At 42.6% G+C, this 21,356-nt stretch overlaps 1 protein-coding gene across 8 annotated transcripts in view; it reads left to right on the forward strand.

Moving 5' to 3' along the window:
- The window catches only part of NFE2L2 (NFE2 like bZIP transcription factor 2), a 183,534-nt gene that overhangs the window by 141,793 nt on the left and 20,385 nt on the right, over window positions 1-21,356 (forward strand). The window contains exons 1-2 of one of the 8 annotated variants that reach the window (XM_030851139.3): window positions 6,697-6,922; window positions 19,307-19,443. The exons of 3 other annotated variants lie outside the window; for them this stretch is intronic. In XM_030851139.3, the coding sequence (XP_030706999.1) occupies window positions 19,396-19,443 (48 nt within the window). In that variant the 5' untranslated portion in view covers window positions 6,697-6,922; window positions 19,307-19,395. Of the gene's footprint in view, window positions 1-5,941; window positions 6,096-6,696; window positions 6,923-7,781; window positions 8,075-19,306; window positions 19,444-21,356 lie in introns of those variants that run through there. 4 more of the 8 variants (XM_060302226.2, XM_030851160.3, XM_030851147.3 and 1 more) reach the window with 4 other exon arrangements.

Consider the following 21,356-nt stretch of genomic DNA (forward strand, 5'->3'; position numbering starts at 1 on the left):
AGTCTTGTTCTTAGACCTTTTCATTAAAACAGAAATATTAGAACCTTGTCATTAGGTGGAGAGGCTGAAGTTGCAAATAGCCCATTTAGTTTCTCCTTACACTTCACTTTGAGGTTCTTAAATGTAGAAATCCTGTTCTCATACTTGTTTGCAAGCTTTCTCTCTAGTGAAAAAGACTTTATCATCCCATCTATGGGGAATTAATTGAACAAAATGTGGAAAAATGTAATCTTCAGGGAGCTCTGCTGTGAGTACTCTCAGTAAATACAGCACAGTCAAGGGACTCTGCAGAGACCTGACCTAGAGTAGACAGAGCCTGGGCTTTAGATCCAGCCGGTTTCAGATAAAATAATTTTCTTGAGCTATGAGCAACTCATTTCATTGTTTTGCAGTCTTTTTATTTGTTTGTTTGCGGTATGCAGGCCTTTCACTGCCGTGGCCTCTCCCGTTGTGGAGCACAGCCTCCGGACGCGCAGGCTCAGCGGCCATGGCTCACGGGCCCAGCCGCTCCGCGGCATGTGGGATCTTCCCGGACTGGGGTACGAACCTGTGTCCCCTGCATCGGCAGGCGGACTCTCAACCACTGCCCCACCAGGGAAGCCCTGTTTTGCAGTCTTTTGATTTATAATATTGGGCCTAGTCACATTGCCATGATTTGTAGGGGATGTTTATAAAATATATGAAATAACTATTATCATTAATAAACTGGGTTATTAAATCTCTTCCAAAAATAAGGTGCTGACATGTAAATAAAATTTATACCTGATGTTTTATGTCTGGCCCAGTGCTAGACATGCCTTCAAAAGTCCAAATCAATTTGTTGTGCTGGAAGAACATACTACCAGGGGTCAGGAAATGTTATTCTACACCTGGCTCTGCCAAAAGCTCGTTCTGTGATCATTTTTAACCACTTCACCCCTCAATTTCCTCAAATGTAAAAGTAGAGAGTTGGACTAGATCAGGAAGGGGAAACACCTGATACTATAATCACTCCTATCTGTCTGTGCCCATGGCAGACACTGTTAATCAATCACTGAAACTCTTCTACCAAACTAGGAAGCTGCTTCTGATTTCTTCTCAGCAAATCATTGTAGGCAGTTACTACCAATCAACCGGTGTTAGCAACCAAAGTAAAACTTACTTGCCATCTTTGGGCCAGAAGATCTCTAAAGGTTCTTTTAATTCCAGTATTACTCAAAGGTCAAAATGAGAGTCTGTGCCAGAAAGAAATATGTTGGCAAATCTTACTTCCCTTTTTCACATTCTAGCCTCTGAATGTTAAAGACTTTGCAAGCACTGTCCATGAGGATGCTCTGCTATCCCGACATTGCATTTTGCGTTTGTTTGTCCAAAATGAAAACAGTTTAGTGGATTTCCCCCCTAATTCTGAAAATGCATACTGTAAAAATTTGAACAATGCAGAAAAGTACAAAGATGAAAGTGAAAAGTGTCTGATATTCAACATCCATTATTAATATTTGGTAACCGGTCTTAGAGACACAGCTCTAGGTGTAAGTGTTTTTCTGTACTCTGTTTAATGTCCCCATACAGCAACATTCTGTATGAGCAACTTTGCATATCACTAGGAAGCTGTGGTTCTTAGTCTCTATGTACTCATAAAATTCCATCTTTATCTGGGGGTTCCTATTCTGCTGAGTGAAACTTTGCAAATATAGCAGCAGATTGAAAGAGCAAAGGGTCTTTAGACCCTTACCATCAACTACTCTTAAAGATGTGGTCAAGTTCTCCAGGTTCCACTATAGTAAATGCAGAATGGAAAGATTGGTAAAGCTTGTGGTTAAAATTCAATATGAAAATGAGATGGACCCAGTGTCTTGGGAGAAAAGCAGGTGTTCCTCCCTTACCCCTACACCCCACTGCCACTTTTTTTTTTTTTTGCTTATTACTATAAAAGTAATATATGTTTATTTAGGAAAATATAGGCAGGCAAAAATGAGAAAAATAAAAATCATCAGTAATCTAACTAATCGGAATAATTGTGGTTAACGTTTTGGAGCGTATAGGTTCAGGCTTTTTTTTTCCTATGCATATATTTTTACGTAGGTATCAACATACATAATTAAAAAGCACTCTTTTAAACTTCTGGGTTTTTCTCTTTACTCACTGCATTGCAGTTCCTGTAGAGCAAGGTTTCTACTATGAGCAGGAAACTATACGAGTTAAAACTGGCTTTTGTGATATACAACTGTTCATTTCATTTCAGAGCAAAATGCATTGAAATGTTAATTTCTGTGAATTTGAGGTGATTTGGGTAACGTACCTTCAACGTTATTTTCATTAAGACCTAAGATTCTATTTAATTGCAATTAAGATGACTTCCCTGATTTAGAATTAAATTTGGATGGAAGTAGGCAATTCAAATATGGCAAAACCTTAAGATGTTATTTAAAAATCAACATAATTTTATATTTCCTTGCCTGATTTTTTGAACACATGAATTAAAATATATTCCAATTGGAAAAGGAATAAAAGTGAATAATAATCTAACAGAAATTAAATTTAATCTTTCTTTTTGAAGACACATATGACAAATTTTGAGAAAATATCAAAAGAATATTTCATGTTTCTTTAAATTAGTGGGCTAGATGAATACTTCTTTCTCCAGTCATATTTCAAAGTCAACAAACCTAAGCTAGAGGTATTTAATATATATTTTAAATGTTTCATTGATTCCTTTCTAAACCAGCATCTTTGAGGTCTTGGAACAGATGACAGTAAAATGAAATTCTTCTGATACTTCTGTTTTTAAATACATCTCTTCAGTGTAGTTGTTCTCAGTTGCTAACAATAATTTCCTGTCAAATGTAAAATGCTGCATGTAAAGTATTTTTTAAATTTAACATGGTTATGGATAAGCAATCAATGTGCATTTTCATTTGTAAAAAGGAAGAGGAAGTAATTACCAAGCAAAGCAATCTTAGAGCAAGATGAGCCTTAGAAGTTTACTTAGTGCATCCCGTTCTTTTTAGAGCTAAGAACACTGATGTCAGAGGGGGTGATTCTTTTCAAAGTAACACAGAGGAACTGGAATTGGATGTTGACCCCCGAGTCCATGCAACCTCTTTCACTGCTTATGCCACTACTCCCAGAAAGTGAAAATCATATTCATCCCCATTCAACATCTAGAATGCCAAGTATAGCATAAAGTATTTACCAACCTAGCTGTTGTGGCCAACAGATGCCAAAGAACTTAACATCTAATTGGAAAAGTAACAAATAGAATAGACAGGCAATGGTAAGTGATACAGGGCACCAAAAATAGTAGAAGATCGTTTCCAGTTGGGAAGGATAGGGACATCTTTATACAGAGAATGGTTTATTTGAATCAGGTCTTTAAGTGGGCATGAGATTGCAAGAGAAAGAGTGAAAGGAGGACTTTTGGGTGGGAAACCTATGTGAACAAACATATAGAGGTAGGAAATCATAGATATAGTTGGAAAAAAATGAAAAGACTAATTTGACCAGGGCATATGATTTGCATAGAGGATGTGGTGATAAAATTAAGAAAGGTAGTTGGAGCTCAGTGGTTCTTGTGCATTACAACTTTTTAAGGATTGTAGACAGGTAATTTTTATAATATGAAGGAAAATTTTGTTTGTGTATTTCTACGGTGTTTTTTTTTTATATATTATGGCACCCAGGTAGCAAGATGTAACTTTATGAACCTACTAAAATTGGTCCACATGAACTTTTGAACTGAAGATTTTTAAAGTTTCTGATGATTCTTGATGTCAAATTTGTGGTATTCCTGACATTTGTAAATAACTTTCTAAAACCTACAGAAGTAGTGAATTACGGTCCTCGTTTCACTCAAAGCTGTTAAACATTTGGAGTTCAACAGTAAAGTTTTTGTGGAAGAAAAGTGATAATTAAATGGCCAAGAAAATAAGTAATTAAAATAGGATTTTAATTAAAAAAAAAAGCTTAGGTGGAGACTTGGCATAGTGTCACTTCCAGCAAGTTTCAGGGCCAGCCTTGCTGCAATGTGGGGGGACTACACAAGCACATCAATATCAGGAGGGGGGTTCACTGGGCGCCATCTGTGGAAACTAGCTACCCGATACGCTTAAATTGTAAGCTGGACAAATTTAGAATTTCAATGATAATTCCAAGGGAGTTTGGATATTTTCTGGCTCAAACATAGAGTACAATTAAAAGGAAGTGAAAAGAAGAGGGAAGAAGCCTCAAGATGATGAAGGAGTTTGAAATAGTAGGTAGTTTCTTGGGCCTTGCAAATTTGGCAGATTAGATCACGGAGAAGCAGCTGAAATAAATGGGTCACTGCATCACTATCCAAACTTTGTATACTTGGAAGGATTACCTGATGATGCTTGTTTTTCATGAGAACTCTGGGGCAAAGTACTACAATTCTGCCCTATCTCAAGCATACATGGAAGGTTCTCTTTCTAAAGATGGCAAAGAACTCAGACAGCAATGGAAATGTACAAGGGTTAGTAGAATGTAAAACTAGTTGAGAGAAAAAATAAAATAGCAAGGAGAGCCTGACAGTAAAAGAACTCCTATGGCACCAGGATAAGAGAGAAAAGCCAGCATTCTCCTGGAACTTCTCAATCCATAGTGTCTGTGCCCTCATAGCACAATATATAAGTTTAGAGGGCAAGGCCTAGGTTCTCACATGAATATGATCTTACTTCAGAATTCTGCAAAGACCAGGAACCTCCTTGACGTGGGTGGTCTGAGACTGGGGTTCACTGTTCTTATCCTGAACCACCATACAATGCCGAACAGCTTTTCCTTAGCTGTCTCCTTTATTTTTCTTAAACATGTTCAGACTCTTATCATATTGTCCTCCTCCCCTTGAAAATACATACTCTGCAGGTGCCTGAAATAATATACTCCCAGTAATTGCAGTTTTGCAAAAGTAGAGTTTATTTCATTCAGTCTAAACTCCATGGAAATTTGTTGCCTAACAAGGAAATACCAAACACTTTATAAACTCCTGGAGGGCAGCAACCATGTCGTATATGACTTTGTTATCTCCTGCCTCCTGGGCTCACAGTCTACCTTCTCGGATGTACTAATTTTAATAAGTAACTTGAATTGTTAACAATATACTCTTGTGCCCTTCTTTGACGCACAAATGTCATTTCATTTTGTCTTCGCATGTTTCATGTCAAGTTCATTGTAAATCATTTCTCCTGAGCTTGTTGTTAGCCTGCAGATCATTTTGTAGGCTTTCCACATAACAGCTGAAAGAGTTTAATTCAAGTTGAAGAAACTTACTTCATTTACAAGCGATTAATTTGGGCTTCACTTACCTTAAGGAATATTCGAACATGTAAATTTACAGATAAATCCTGGGAGTGTCAAATTATGCAACCAAGAGAAAGTAAGTTCTGTGCAGCTTTGGGGGTATTGGTCGGCTGTAGTCAGGCTTTTTTTTTGGTGGGGGGCGTCAGGTTTTTGAATGAAATAGTAAAACCGGTTCCAGGAACTGTCTACTTCACCTGGTTTTGCATAATTCCAAGAAGTTAGAAACTGAAAACCAGGCTTGTTAAAGAGTTAGAAAGATTGCTATTGCATAAGAGAAAAAAGCAAAACCAAACCATCTATTCTCTTTTAAATCATAAGATTTCACAATATTCCTGTTTTCAAGTACTTGAAGTTTTCTCTGGGCAATGATTAATTTTTAAATAATTGTTTTTAATGTGGAACGTAATGCATACTCATCGTAGAATTAAAACATACTTAAAGTAACAAAGAGAAAAATAAAAATCATTCATGATCCTACAACCATTAATATTTTGAGGAACAACTTTTAATTTTTTTTCTAGGTACATGTTTTCACAGGACGGTGCCACACTGCAGTTTTATAATTTGGTCTTTTGGATTTTTATTTAAAAAATTATATTGTGAGTACGTGAAAAGAAAACTTCTGAGGATTATGACATGTAGTAGCATCGCACGGTGTTAGAGGACGCCATCTGTGGTGTGGCGTGTACGGTCCGGCGGGAAAAGAACGCTGCGGGTGGGCAACATCGACCACTCTCCGAGCAAAAGAGACTTCATTTGCCTTCAGCGACTAGAGCCTGACGAGAGCGCAAGGCGTGGGAGTAAGTGGAGGGCGTTCAGGGTGACTGCGAGCACGAACTCCCCGCGCGGTCCTCATTTACCCCGGGCAAGTCCAACGGGCCCAAGCCCCGGAGGGGAGCCGGGGGAGAGAGTGCGGCGCGCGGTGCGCTCGGCCTGGGTCCCAGCCTCCGGCCCCCGCCCCCGGGGCTGGCGCCACTCTCGGGCGGTGGGGTGAGATAAAGCGGGGCAAGGTTCTGCAAGTCCAAATCAGGGAAGCGCAGCTCCGATACCAGCGCCTTTACGGGGTCTCCAGGCGTGTTTGTTCCAACTGTTTAAACTTTCAAAGCACCCGCACCCCAGCGACCTTCGGCAAACAACTCTTAATCCCGCGGGCGGAGAGCGTTGGCTGTATTTGCGGGAAGGGTAAATTGAGAGCGGAGAACCGGGGGCCTAAGGCAGCCCTCCTCCCGGCATCCCGCCCGCGGCCGCCCACTGCTACCCCCTCCCGCGGCCCTTTCCCGCCCCAGGACCGCCAGCTTCTTGCGTCAGCCGGAGCGGGGGTGGGGGATTTTCGGAAGCTAAGACCTCGCGGCCGGCGGGGGAAGGAAGGGCTTGGGCTCTTGCCCCGCCCTCGGGGGTCGGGAGGCGGAGCCGGGCAGGAGCCCGGCCGGCGAGTCGGGCCGAGTCGCGGAGAAGCTAGTTCCTAGGATCCTAGAGAAGCAGCCGCCGCCGCCGCCGCCAGTACCGCCCTGTCCGCACCGCGCCTCGGCAGCCGGGACAGGGCCGCCGTCGGGGAGCCTCAGAGCACCGTCCCTAGCTCAGCATGATGGACTTGGAGCTGCCGCCGCCGGGACTGCCGTCCCAGCAGGTGGTGCCAGGACGGGGGCGGGGGCGCGAGGGAGCCGCGGCCCGGGAGGGACAGCCGCAGCTGGCCTCTCTTCCCGTCTGTGGCCTGAGCCGGGACTGCTGCGGCCGCGCGCACACCAGAGCCGCTGCGCTTGCGCTGGGGCCGGGGGAGGGGAGCTGGGACCAGAGGGCTTGCGAGGGGTGTGGGGACGCGGCCGGGTGGTGGGACTGACAGCGCGCCCGCAGACCCCGAGAGAGACTGTGTTGGTGCTGGGGGGCTACGCCCTCGCGCGTGGGGCGAAGGGCGTCTCTAACCACGCCCCGGGCCGTTGGAGCCCCGGCCGGGCCCCCTCCCGAATTTGAGCGGCCCGGAGGCAGCGGGGCAGGAGGGGGCGGACGCTGGCGGTCTGAGCCGGCGCGGCCCGGCCCTTCCGGGGCTGTGCGGCTCCCCAGCCTCGGAACCGGCAAAAATGTGCCTAGTCACGGGGCCGCTCTCGGGGGAACTGAGGTCTCCTTTGGGCTGGGAGCCGGAGTCCCCGCTCTGCCGCTGCCCCTCGGCCCATGACCTCCGAGGGCGCGGGCTGCGGCGCCCTCACTCCGCTGGGCCGTCTGAGGGTGCTTCTGTGCAAAGTAATCGATCGGTCCATCCATGGGATCTCCCTTAGGCAGCTTGGCGAGAATGCCCAGTCCCCAGGGTGGGGGCGGGAGGAGGTCATAAAGTACCCAGCGCGCTAGGCTGCCCCGATGTACAGCGACCGAACCCCGCCCCACGCGCCCCCTCGCGGCCCCTGGAGCCGAGGGAAAGGTTCGGGCTCGAAGACCGGGAGTTGTCCCCGTGCAACACGCCGGGAAGTGGCGCCGGGGCAGTGGACTCTGGGGTCAGAGGCGGCTGCGCCCCCGGCCTCTCGATCCCGGCGTGGTGCCTCCCGGGGGGCGAGCTTGGCCTCGGCCGCCGTGACAGTGGTCGGTTGGCTGTCACGGCGGCCCTCAGTTGGCCCTTTCGTGCTTTATAGCGTGCAAACCTTGCCGCGCCGGGGCCAAGGGAAAAGTTGGAGCTGTTGATCTGTTGCGCAATTGTTATTTTCCCCCGGGCGGCTTTGTTTTTGGATTTAGCGTTTCGGAATTGTAATTCCAAAATGTGTAAAGCAGGATATTCTGTTCTGTGCTGTCAAGGGTAAGAGTTTCGAGTGTAGATTAGAATTTCTTTTGTTTTTAGACTGTTACTAAATTTTGTTCTTTTCATAGATTGATTCTCCCTTGGGTGCTTTATTTTGTTTTCCTTTTCTGTTTGAGAATTTGCCTCGATTTCTTATTTTGTTGCTTCATTTGCGAGGGCAGAGGGTGGGACAGCTGTGTTTCATAAGGCTTTGCTAACAAGTTCTGTAAATTATCACAAATGTGAAAACAAGTTTCTGTATATACTTTGTAGGGACTTTTAAAGGAGTAGATATTTTTATTTCCAATTTTTTTGTGTGTGTGAATGGGTTCTTTGGAAAAATATTTGGTTCAAGGAAATGTGTAACTTAATAGGAACGGTAAATACATTTATGCTCTGAAACGTCACGTTTTAGACTAATCCTGAAGATCTAAAGTAAGGTTTTGAGTTATTGACAATGTACTAATTGTGCTTTTTTTTTTTCTTTAAAGCTGTTTGTCTTGAACTTTCCCCTAGTAATGATTAGGATTGGATTCCCCCTCCCCACTACTACGAAGAAGTAAATTGTGCTTTCCGATTTAGCTGCTGTTCAAGACTAATCCCTATAGCCATTTCTTTAATACTCTGTATGACCCAAAGACATTTAATGCTAATAGACTTTAGCTTTTCTAGATTCAGGAATGTAGCCTAGAGTGTTATTAAAATTTTTTTTTCTTTCTTTACTATATGATTTAAGATTCCATCTATACTGCTTTCTCTTTTAAATGTGAATTTTCCAATTATGTTTGTTAAGGTAACTGCTTTTCCACCTTTTGTAATCAGACATCAGTTTGCATATTTGAAGACTATAAAAAAATGGAATAAAATTTGGAATCAATTTCATGCCTATAACTATGATTCATATTAAATCTTTGTAGTCCAGAAAGATTTGAAGAGTTAAAAGTGGATTCTAACTTTTTGTCAAAGAAAAACCAGGTGTGAAGTGGTACTGGGATACAGTTTTTCACCCTCTGTGCGGAGGAGGTGTTGATGAACAGCAGTAAAGAGAGTTTTATATTCTTTATTTCCAATAGCTGGAAGGAACCATCCATTACTCTTTTCAAGGGTGTCTTGGAGAAAGTATTTTTGTATATGAGGGATGAAGTTGATCTTGGACTAGACCAATGAGATAACTTTTAAAGAAAAATAGCACAGGTTTCTCATCTCCTGAATGAATGTTGAGCAAAGAACAACTTGACTTTTTAGATATTTGAATAAAATCTCTTGAGAGATTGTGAAAGATTGTAGGAGGGTAAATACATAACTCACATAAGTCTTTCTGCATTAAAAATAACTTGGGCCATTTGGGACTCTTTCTTTCTTGTTAACTTGGGTTTTTATAAACAATGCTGGGGGGAAAAAAACTCAAAACCCGACTTTCTTTAGGATAACCAGGAAGAATTGAAAGCCAGATACATTAGTTTTCTTTCTTTATTATTATTCAGGATGAATTATACTTACAGAGCTGCATGAAGAAAAGAACCCTCTGTGGACTATAAGCACATTTTTTTTCTGGGAATTTTCTCTCTGTTGGCTGAACGCATTTAAAGGGGGTTTTGCATAAATAATGCTTCCTCTTTGATTTTTCCTTGATCTGCGGTTAACTCGTCAGTGTAAACTCTTGGGGTCAGGAAGAGTTCGGCACTAACATGGTCATAGATGAGTTATTGAGTATTTCCTTGTGTGCCAGGCAGCATGATAATTGCTTCACGTGCATAATTTCACAGTAACCCCATGGGAAATACTATTATCTCCAGTTTCTAGGCGAGGAAAGAGGCATACAGCTGCCCAGAGTTCTGGTTAAAGTAACCCAACTACTGAGTGACAAAGGTGGGATTCAAACCTAGGTAGTCTGACTCCAAACCTATGTAGAATGACTCCACTTCCAAACTGGACCAAGACTAGTTAAACTTTAAACAGGAGGAAACTCTTACACTTTAAAAAGTGGATAAATTGAGAAAAACTCAGAGAAGGACAGGCAGGGATTTAAAAGGTTAATCTCTGCACCTTTTCTAGTTACCAAGAAGTATCATAACTTTATATTTTGTGTTTGTGAGACGGGAGGTGGACCTTGAATACAGTTAAGGTAAATACAACCTATCAATTGGACTTACCACATGGAGTTCTTTTAAGCAAGTTGCAGAGGCCTAGCGGGGTTTAATTTAGAGAGACAGGACTATTTCTTAATATAATAATAGTTTTTAAAATTCTTGGTATTTCATCAGTGTCCAAGATTCTGCCTCATATTTTTCAGGGGCTCTTTTCCTTTTTCTTAATTAAAATTCTTAGTTCCTGGAGTCTTTGTTTAACTTTATTTGCCTTGTTAGTTGGTACATTCTCCTGGTCCGTTGGTTCTTTTTTTTTTAAACATCTCTATTGGAGTATAATTGCTTTACAATGTTGTGTTAGTTTCTGCTGTATAACAAAGTGAATCAGCTATACGTATACATATATCCCCATATCCCCTCCCTCTTGCATCTCCCTTCCACCCTCCCTGTCCCATCTCTCTAGGTGGACATAAAGCACTGAGCTGTTCTCCCTGTGTTATGCAGCTGCTTCCCACTAGCTATCTATTTTACATTTGGTAGTGTAGATATATCAGTGCTACTCTCTCCCTTCGTCCCAGCTTACCATTCCCTCTTCCCGTGTCCTCAAGTCTATTCTCTACATCTCCATCTTTCTTCCTGTCCTGCCCCTAGGTTCATCAGAACCATTTTTTAAAAAAATTTTTAGAGTCTATATATATGTGTTAGCATACAGTACTTGTTTTTCTCTTTCTGACTTTCTTCACTCTGTAACACAGACTCTAGGTCCATACACCTCACTACAAATAACTCAATTTCGTTTCTCTTCATGGCTGAGTAATATTCCATTGTATATATGTGCCACATCTTCTTTATCCATTCATCTGTCAGTGGACACTTAGATTGCTTCCATGTCCTGGCTGTTGTAAATAGAGCTGTAATGAACATTGTGATTCATGACTCTTTTTGAATTATGGTTTTTTCAGGGTATATACCCAGTAGTGGGATTGCTAGGTCATATAGTAGTTCTATTTTTAGCTTTTTAAGGAACCTCCATCCTGTTCTCCATAGTGGCTGTATCAATTTACATTCCCGCCAGCAGTGCAAGAGGGTTCCCTTTTCTCCACACCCTCTCCAGCATTTATTGTTTGTAGATTTTTTGATGATGGCCATTCTGACTGGTGTGAGGTGATACCTCATTGTAGTTTTGATTCGCATTTCTTTAATGATTAGTGATGCTGAGCATCTTTTCATGTGTTTGTTGGCAGTCTGTATATCTTCTTTGGAGAAATGTCTATTTACGTCTTCTGCCCATTTTTGGATTAGGTTGTTTTTTAGATATTGAGCTGCATGAGCTGCTTGTATATTTTGGAGATTAATCCTTTGTCAGTTGCTTCGTTTGCAAATATTTTCTCCTGTTCTGAGCATTGTCTTTTTGTCTCTTTTATGGTTTCCTTTGCTGTGCAAAAGCTTTTACGTTTCATTAGGTCCCATTTGTTTATTTTTGTTTTTATTTCCATTTCTCTAGGAGATGAGTCACAAAGGATCTTGTGATTTATGTCATAGTGTGTTCTTCCTATGTTTTCCTCTGAGAGTTTTATAGTGTCTGGCCTTACATTTAGGTCTTTAATCCATTGTGAGTTTATTTTTGTTTATGGTGTTAGGGAGTGTTCTAATTTCACTCTTCTACATGTAGCTGTCCAGTTTTCCCAGCACCACTTATTGAAAAGACTGTCTTTCCTCCATTGTATGTTCTTCCCTCCTTTATCAAAGATAAGGTGACCATAGGTGCGTGGGTTTATCTCTAGGCTCTCTATCCTGTACCATTGATCTATATTTCTGTTTTTCTGCCAGTACCATACTGTCTTGATTACTGTAGCTTTGTAGTATAGGCTGAAGTCAGGGAGCCTGATTCCTCCAGCTCCATTTTTCTCAAGATTGCTTTGGCTATTCGGGGTCTTTTGTGTTTCCATACAAATTGTGCAGTTTTTTGTTGTAGTTCTGTGAAAAATGCCATCGGTAATTTGATAGGGATTGCATTGAATCTGTAGATTGCTTTGGGTAGTAGAGTCATTTTCACAATGTTGATTCTTCCAATCCAAGAACATGGGATATGTCTCCATCTGTTCGTATCATCTCTAATTTCTTTCATCAGTGTCTTATAGTTTTCTGCATATAGGTCTTTTGTCTCCTTAGGTAGGTTTATTCCTAGGTATTTTATTCTTTTGTTGCAATGGTAAATGGGAGTGTTTCCTTAATTTCTCTTTCAGATTTTTCATCATTAGTGTATAGCAATGCAAGAGATTTCTGTGCATTAATTTTGTATCCTGCTCCTCTACCAAATTCATTCATTAGCTCTAGTAGTTTTCTGGTAGCCTCTTTAGGATTCTTTATGTATAGTATCATGTCATCTGCAAACGGTGACATTGGCTCTTTTTATTTTGAAATAGTGTTCAAAAATAAGTTTGGTAGTGAAGATGTTTATGTATATGGTAAAGAGTGGGACAGACAGGGTTAAACCTGGTTGAAGGAAAGTGGGAAAAATGGGGAGAATTTGAGTTGAAAACAGCTAGTAGAAACCTGTTGGCTCGAATTAAACACTAATCTGCTGTTTTGGCATTTCTGATTTGAAGCAAGCACAAGGGCTCAGGTCTGTCTAATTGAAGTTTTCTTGGGGTTTTGAGTGTGGTACATTTCAAAATTAAATACTTTATTTCTTAGTCCTTATTATTAAACAAATTGTTTTCAGAATTATTGTCTTATTTGTCTGAGTTAAGGATGCTGCAGGATTTTTTAGGTTTCAGTGGATGATTTGCCTAAAAGTTGGTCTGACTAATCCCAGGCTATTTAACAGTGGTCAAGTCACTTCTGAAAGTTTCCTGGAATCTCTTGTTGCACACCCGGCTATGCAACAGATTTACTAAATGCAGTATTCAACAGATTTACTAAATGCAGTATTCAACCTGCTTCCTTCACCAATGGCTGTATGTTTATTCTAAGTTTACTGTAAAATGGAGAACAGGGCTTCCCTGGTGGCGCAGTGGTTGAGAGTCCCCCTGCCGATGCAGGGGACACAGGTTCGTGCCCCGGTCCGGGAAGATCCCACATGCCGCGGAGCGGCTGGGCCCGTGAGCCATGGCTGCTGAGCCTGCGCGTCCGGAGCCTGCGCTCCGCAACCGGAGAGGCCACAACAGTGAGAGGCCCGCGTCCTGCAAAAAAAAAAAAAGAAAATGGAGAACAGAGTTTATATTTTGATAATAAGATTTCTAGGAGTTTTAAAAATGTAATTACCACCTGCTTTTAAATATGCTCCAACAAACATTTATTAAAGAGGCTCTAAGATACAGGCCAAGACTTCTTTTATTGATAATGGTATGTTTTCTGGAAATGAAAGCAAAACATATATTCAAATGTATAACGTTCCCAAAAAGTGTTAGAAAAAATACAAATGGGGTTCTTATAGTAACTTTCCCCGCCAAGACAAAACAAGATTGCTAAACAAAATCCTATCTTGCCTAAAGTAGGAATTTTCTCTGGGTCAGCCCCTCCCACAGTAAACACTTTTTAACTATTAGTACGAAGAATTTTAGGAACACTGAGGATAGGAAGCACTTTAACATATCGTTTTTATGGTATATGTCCTGTAACACCTGTGTATCACAGAGCCTTATATATGAAAATCTTCCTCTGTGTGTGAGCATGTAAGTTTATTTGGCCCAAACTCTGGTAGAGGTGAAGACAAACCCGGGACGTAAGAAGTATTTAGAGCACCAAATTCATCTTTCAAAGACCCTGTTGATAATTGAGAGTCACTGTAATCCATCAACAGCCTGTATTCTGGTTTTTTAGTTGTTTATTTTTTTGGCCATGCCGCAAGCCTTGCTGGGATCTTCCCTGACCAGGGATTGAACCCAGGCCACGGCAGTGAAAGCCCAGAATCCTAACCACTAGACCATCAGGGAACTCCCAACAGCCTGTATCCTGAAGGATTAAAAAAATTCCCTGGCAATGCTAAATTAGTCATTCCATTTCTCACAAACTTGGAAATTGAAACTTTGGGGCCTTTGATATCGGCAGCGTACTGATGAGATCCAAACTCTCCATTACTTTTCTTCAAATCAGAGAAGAATGGTTGGGTAAGAAAAGAAAACTATCAGATCATTTGGCTTTGAAGCCTTCTTCTGAACTTAGAGTTTTTATTTTGTGCATTAGGCAATTCTCTAATTGCTTTTTAAAATCTCTGATACTTGTCTAATGTATGTATCTATGTTTTTTTCCTCTACAGCTAGATTGTAAGTTCCTTGGGAGCTGGGCATAGAATTTATATTTCTCTCCTCTTTTAAACAGCTTTATGAGATGTAATCCGTATACTATACAGTCCACTCATTTAAAATGGACAGTTCAGTGACTGAGTGTATTCAGAGTAGTACAGCCATCATCACAATCAATTTTAGAACATTTTCATCACCCCAAAATAAACCCATATCCATTAGCAGTCATCACACCCCATTTCCCCCAAACTCCCTTAGCTCCTGGTAAGCACTCATTATTCTCTCTTTCTATGGATTTGTCTCCTGGATATTTCATATAAATGGAATCATAGCATGTGTGGTTCTCTGTGACTGGCTCCTTTCACTTAACGTGTTTACACAGTTTGACCATATTGTAGCATGTATCAGGACTTTGTACTTCTTATTGCCAAATACTATTCCATTATATGGATACACTACATTTTATTTACCCACTTATCAGTTCATGGACGTTTGGGTGGTTCTACTTTATGTATATATTTTTGTTCCCTGTGGTAATGGTTCGTAAAATTCACTGTATATTAGAGTCACCATCATATTTAAAATACTGATGCCCAGGCCTTACCACCTCATTACATTAAAATCTCTGGGGGTGGGACCCAGGCATCAATATCTTTTCAAGCTTTGGAAGGAATTCCTTTGTGCAATTAGGTTTGAGGACCAGTACCCTAGAGAAGCTGGCACAGTGCTTGGTACCCATGAAAGGTATTTATATTTATAGAGTGATTTAGAAAATCTGGTTAGGATGTGGCTTAATTCATGAAAGGAAGTGTTCTTATGTTTGATCACTGACCTTCACAGCCTTAAGATTAATACCTAAATCTGGGAGATGTGTTTAAGATGCCTGGTGAATGTTTGAACTTCAGTAAATATAATTTGAGCTCTTTAATCCCTCATGGAGATTTGGGTGATAATTTTGTCATCAAAAGGTTTTCCCCAAGTGGGTTAGTAGAAGTGTGTTTGGTCAGGAGTGTGGCGAGTGATAACCTGCAGCGTAGATTATTTGGCAATCACGTAGAAAAGGCAGTGAGGACCAATGCAGGGCACTGGGGAGGCTGGAGAGCTTGGAGGCCAGGACCCAACACTGCCTCCTAGAGGAAGCTCTGAGCTCTGCATTCCTGGGCCTCTATCTTCCTCCATTAAAAAACAAAAAACTTAACACCTACAAGGCCACTTTTAGCAACTCAGCTTTTTGATTCTCTGTATATGCTTGGCAAAGTCAACTTTATATTCTGACCACAGTGGTTATCGTTTGTACTTAACCTGGATGGTTTCTGGTTTACACTTTGGAAACTGGGGCTAACTTCTGAAGTGTGTGTGTGTGTGTGTGTGTGTGTGTGTGTGTGTGTGTGTGTGTGTGTGTGTGTGTGTGTGTGTGTGTGTGTGTGTGTGTGTGTGTGTGTGTGTGGTGCACTACACTCGAGGGTGTGGTTCAGTGCCTTCTGAAGCTGCCTCAGCCCTGCCTTGCAGACAGGGTGGGAACAGGGCCAGCAGGGCGTGGGCGCCCCGAGCCAGCTGTGACCTCTCTCCAGTGTTGCCAGGCCCATCTTTGTGTGGCCCAGGTCCAGTCTTCCCCCGGCCATCACGTGATGGGGGGGTACATCTAGTCTGCCCTCAGGAAGCTGCCTGCTTTTCTAATTCTAGTCATCAGTAGTTTGAAATTCTTTTAACCTGTCCCTCCTATTATTGTTTTAAGATTAAAAAAACAGTCCTGTTCTTTCGCTTGTTTTGTGCTGAATGATGTACCTATGTGTTTAAAGTACCTGTTAACGGTATTTGCAGTGCATGCTTGTATTTCAGTGAATCATTCTTCGCATTAAATGCCCTTTCCCTTTTCTGGATGTAGCCGATGTAGCCCACCCCCAATTCTGTTTGGGAGTCAGGGACAGTATTAACTGTGTATGTTAGGGGCCTGCTGATAAACGGTATAGAAATTGGCTTTACTCCAGACTGGACGTTCTTGTGTGTGCTCTGCTTCAGCACAGAATTGTATGGATTACACGGATGCAGAACCCAGCCTATCCCCCGGCAATTCTAAGGGATTAGAATACAGGGAGCAATGATTGATCAGGTTCTGAGGCCTTCTGTGAACAGAATCGGAACAGGGGTGTGACCCAAGGTGGACGTGCACTGCTTCTCCAGGTGCCTGAGGGTTGGCTTATTAAGAACCTGTGCTTTTTGCTGGTGGGTTTTACAGTCCTGGAGCCAGGGAGTCTTGCTGCTGTGGCTAGAGCGTGTTGAAGAACCATGAATTTTTTTGACCTAGCCAAAAAAATAAAATCAAATTCTTTTAATCATTACAATCCTGGTAATGAAAACCACCAAAAATAAAAACTATCATTTTTTTTTCTTGTAATAGAAAAAATTGCCAGTTTTTGAAGAAGTTATTTTGTTCTTGGTACTTCTCAATGAAACATGTTTAAAATGTACATTGAGAAACCAACCCCAGAGGACAGGGGTGGGGCCGGTGTGCTTAGTGCTACCCCCAGCTTGTATGTTCTTTCTCTGCTGGTTCCCAAGCTGAGACGAGGCCAAGAATGAGAACCAGACTGTGGGTTCAGGTTCTTTCTTCTCCAGAGACAGAGGTTCACCCTCTGCTAGACACTTCTTTACCAGGCTGCACGTTTGGGAGAATCCTTGGGGCAGTGGACTGAGAGTGGGGAGATTCCAGGTAACCTTCCACTTGGAAAAAGGATTCTAGAAGTAAAGGGGGAGAGGTTGGGAGGAAAAGGAAAACTAGTTTAAAGGATTCATTTTAATGAACCCAGGAGGAATGTAGCTTTTTGGTCTCTTCTGTACCACTTCGATTTGCTCCTTGACATGCAGCTTGTACTTAGGTCCTTCATGTGAGAAAAGGGAAAGCATTTTGGGGAGTATTTACTTGTGCTGTGTTTACACTCATTATCTTTAGTTCTTTTAACAACCCTGTTAAGGTACGTTTTGTCATTATTGAGAAAACTCTTTGGAGAGGTTAAGAAGCAGTCCAGAGTTCGGTTTAGGAACTGGAAAGCACATGAGGTATTTTAAGCAGAAGGATTTCATATAGGAAATTAATTATATAGGTGATGGGAGAGCCGAGAAACCAGACAGACAACCCAGAGATTAGCAGCCTCTGGAAACCACTTGCCAGCCCTAGAGCTGGAGGGGCAGAGAGAGGAGGTGGAATTCCAGGGCCTCACCGGCCCTCCCGCAGCTGGACCGAGTGAGGAGCTGGGGCCACTGAGAGAGGGGCTCTGCCTCCTACCATCCAGCGTCCCCCGCTCCTCTCGCAGACCCCTGCTGGAATGTAGCTGGAAGCCATATAGCAAGGGAGCCTGGGGATGGATGGGGAAGGGATCTGGGGGCCGTGGGCAAATGACCAAAGCAGTCACATAGCTGGTAAGAGCTAGAGCTGGCACTGGAGCATTCTCTGCCATCAGAGTCCTTGCACTTTTCTCCAAACCATCTTCTTTTCAGGAATTTTTGACCAGACATGATGCTTTGCCTTTGGGGCACTTGGCACACCTGCTTGGGGGCAAGTTGCATGGGAATCCTATTAGACCGCAGTGCCTACTTGATTCTGACTTGCATGGCACATTTTATGCTATATATTTCTTCTGGTTAGCGGAGTGCACATATGTGACCACAGAGTGATTCAATAATAATGAAATGTTAGGAATTCCTCTCAAGAGTGCGCGGATGGAGATTCCATTAGGGGAGTTCCCAGATTCGATAAGCATCCCCACTATTGGTAGGTTCTGTGCCCCCTTCCCCCATGAGGTGCCCCTGGGATGCCAGGGCAGGATTGATTATATACGGAAGTTTTTGGTGTTGCTGAAGGACTTGGGCCTCTGGGTCTTGAACTTGGGGGGAGGTTCAGAAAGGAGGAAAAGCATCTTAAGAAGAGCTGGGGGAACATCTCTTCTATTGATCCTGAAAAATAAAGCCTTTTCTCCCCAGAGAGATGTGGGTAAAAACGACCCCCCTTTCCTCTGTCCCTGTGGGACTCTTGGAAACCTGCGACTCCGGAGCGCATGGCATTGCCCTGTGCTACAGGTTTCCAAAGTTCACTTGATAACAGCACCGTTGTGCCATCAGGTTTCAGTGACCGGTGTGTGTGCTGGCGGAGCTAATAATGGAGGCGGAGGGAACAATTACTCTTTCATTTTTGTTCACATTACCGACTCTCTTGCATTACCAACTCGCTTGCAACGTTATAAAGAGAACCAATCTTTGGATGTTACAAGACATCAGGATACAGGCAACTGGCAATTTCAGGGGGAAGAAAAAGGGGAAAAACTAACATTTACTGAACAGCTGCTAGTACTGTACTAGGTCCTGGACATGTTCCCTCTTACTTGATCTTGACAATAAAGCTATGGTGATGGCGGCTGTTACCCCCTTTTTACAGACTAGGAAACCTATTCAAAGAGGTTAAGTAACTTGTCCATGGCCATGCCACTCTCGATGGCAGAACAGGGATTTAGAAAGTCCGTCATCACTGCTCTCCCTTCCTTTCTTGCTTTCCTTCCTTGTCTGATGACTATGGGTGTTTGGTTAGATGCTAAAGAATGAGGGGCTCCTTTACAGAGATTCATTAAGACAGTGTCTCTACCTCAAGGAGCTCCCTCAGTGTTCCTCAAAGAGGGTACCGCTGGCAAAGGGGCTGGACTTCTCTTTGGAATGGGGGGTTGTCCCACATTACAGGGTATTTAGCTTCACTGTGACGACCAGAAAGGGCCGCCCTCCCCTGTCCCGACACCGTTCCAATTGCTACTAGGTGGTGGTCCCAGCCCCAGTGGAACCACTGTGATGCAGTGACTTCCAGAGACAGTTTGAAGCCGGGATATTAACTGTTTGTTCTCAGGAAACCTCAGGATATTCCTTGTTCTTTGCAGGGTAGCCCACCATCTCCTCCGATGGCAGCCTGTTCATACCTCTTATTCTAAACCAGAAGGGGGTAGTGGGAGAGAGAACACAGAACGTGATGAAAACTCTAGAAACCAGAGGGACCAAGTACACTTCATTTACTCAGGTAGAGTGTCTCCTTCAGATCCTTTAACACAGAGCAGTTTTATTTGACCTGGTGATTGTTACCGCTGCTATTTACCATTTTTCCAGCCTATAGCTGCAGGGAACTAGTCCTAAAAAGATAAGCTAAACATTTTTTTAAATTTCAGGGTGAAGTTAAAAGTCATATGCCACACCTCTCTGGGTCTTGACTGCCTTTTCTACCGGGTGCTTTTTGAAGAAGTTTGGGTACTGAGGACAGATAGTAAGGGAAGCTATAGAGTAGCTGAAGAGGTTGAGCTATTCTGGTGATAGATTGATGCTTTAGAAACAAAGTCTAGAATAGGGAGGAAAGTGAGGTTGCCCACTTTCTTGTCCTTTTCCTGACAATCAGCCTGAGGGAAATAGCTCGTGTCCTCTATGAAAATACAGTTAATCCGCATTTATATTGACTAATTGTTATATTATCCAGATTACAAAATTCCTTAATGGGTATTTGAAAATACTATCACATTTGTTGTCTCAAAAGATCAGTTTTATTGTTAACCTGAAGTAATGTGCATTTATGATTCTTAAGGTATAATATTTTGTTTTTAGTAGAGTACCCAAAGAAAAATTTGAATGAAGTTAAATAATTTTTCTATGACTAGTAGTTGGGCTATAACTGATACTAAACATGATAACTTTATTAAGTAATTAGAATTCTTTAACCCCCCAGACACCTTAGGTACACAGTGAAAATGCTGAGTTCTAAGCCTAAATGTAACTTATTCATTCCACAAGTATTATTAGGTATTAACACGCCCTAGGGAACTTTCAGGGCATGAAGTTGTTTTAATCTTCTAAGATAGATAGTGTAGCAAATATATTATCCTCCTTGAAGGACATTTGCTTCTCAAATTACCCCTTCTCCTAATTAATCAGTCCCTTTGTTCTTTGTACACCTGGATTATAGGGCATGTTTCATATCATAATGAGTATAAATTACATCTCCATCTCCCCTGCTAAAGGTATGACTTCCTCTAGGATAGGGACTATGTTTTTGTCATTTTTGTAATTCTGGTGGCTCGCACCATGCCTGGTGCTTATTTAATAGTACTTGCTCAGCAGATGTGAGAGCGAATCCATTACTGCCCTCTTGGAACTTGGTATATATACAAGTGATATTCATTGGTGATACATGACAGCGCAGAGGAGAAAATGTCACTTCCAGCTGGGGTGCTCAGAGAGGACGTCCTGGAGGAGGTAGCAGTCTATCTAGATTTTTTAAGCTGGTAGGATTCCTCTTGGCTCAGCTTCACTTGGAAGCTGGAGGAAGGGTGCAGGCGTGATCTGGCCTGTGGCGGCATATAGGGTCACTCGGGGTGAAAAGGTTAATGTGGGGCTGGCTGAACAGGGCCTTCGGTGCCCATGCGTGGCGTTTCACGTTTATCTAAGGCATTTGGAAATCATGGGAGGTTTTGGAAAGGGCAAGACACATGAGCTGGATGTGGACAGGAAGTTATTATGGCCCATGCATCAGAAGATGGGCAGGTGTCGGCAGAGATGCTGAGGGGCTCTGGCTGTGGTGCAGGTGTGGCTTCGTCGCCTTGGCATCACCAGTGCAGTATTGAAGATCTGTAACTGTCACTCTGATCTGTACCATCTTTGTTAGCCATTTAAGAAGAAATTTTTTTAAGCTCCCTTTTTCAAGGAGGGAGTAGATTTTTCTCCTATTGGCCCCATTGTGAAACCATCTGTGCTCAAGCTTGCAGGTCCTGCTGTTCCTGGGTTTTAACAGAAACTCATCGCCAGGGTATTCACTCCATTGGTGAAAGGAGAGGAAGAACGAGCCAGAAGTTGCCGGTTTGCTTTTAGGATGAATTGTTTTCTTCTCTGTGGTGGCACAGGGAGAGTTTCTCTCTTCCTGACCTCCGCTAAGATCCCTTTGCTCTCACC

The sequence above is a fragment of the Globicephala melas genome, chromosome 7 (assembly GCF_963455315.2).
Source record: "Globicephala melas chromosome 7, mGloMel1.2, whole genome shotgun sequence".
Lineage (NCBI taxonomy): Eukaryota > Metazoa > Chordata > Mammalia > Artiodactyla > Delphinidae > Globicephala > Globicephala melas.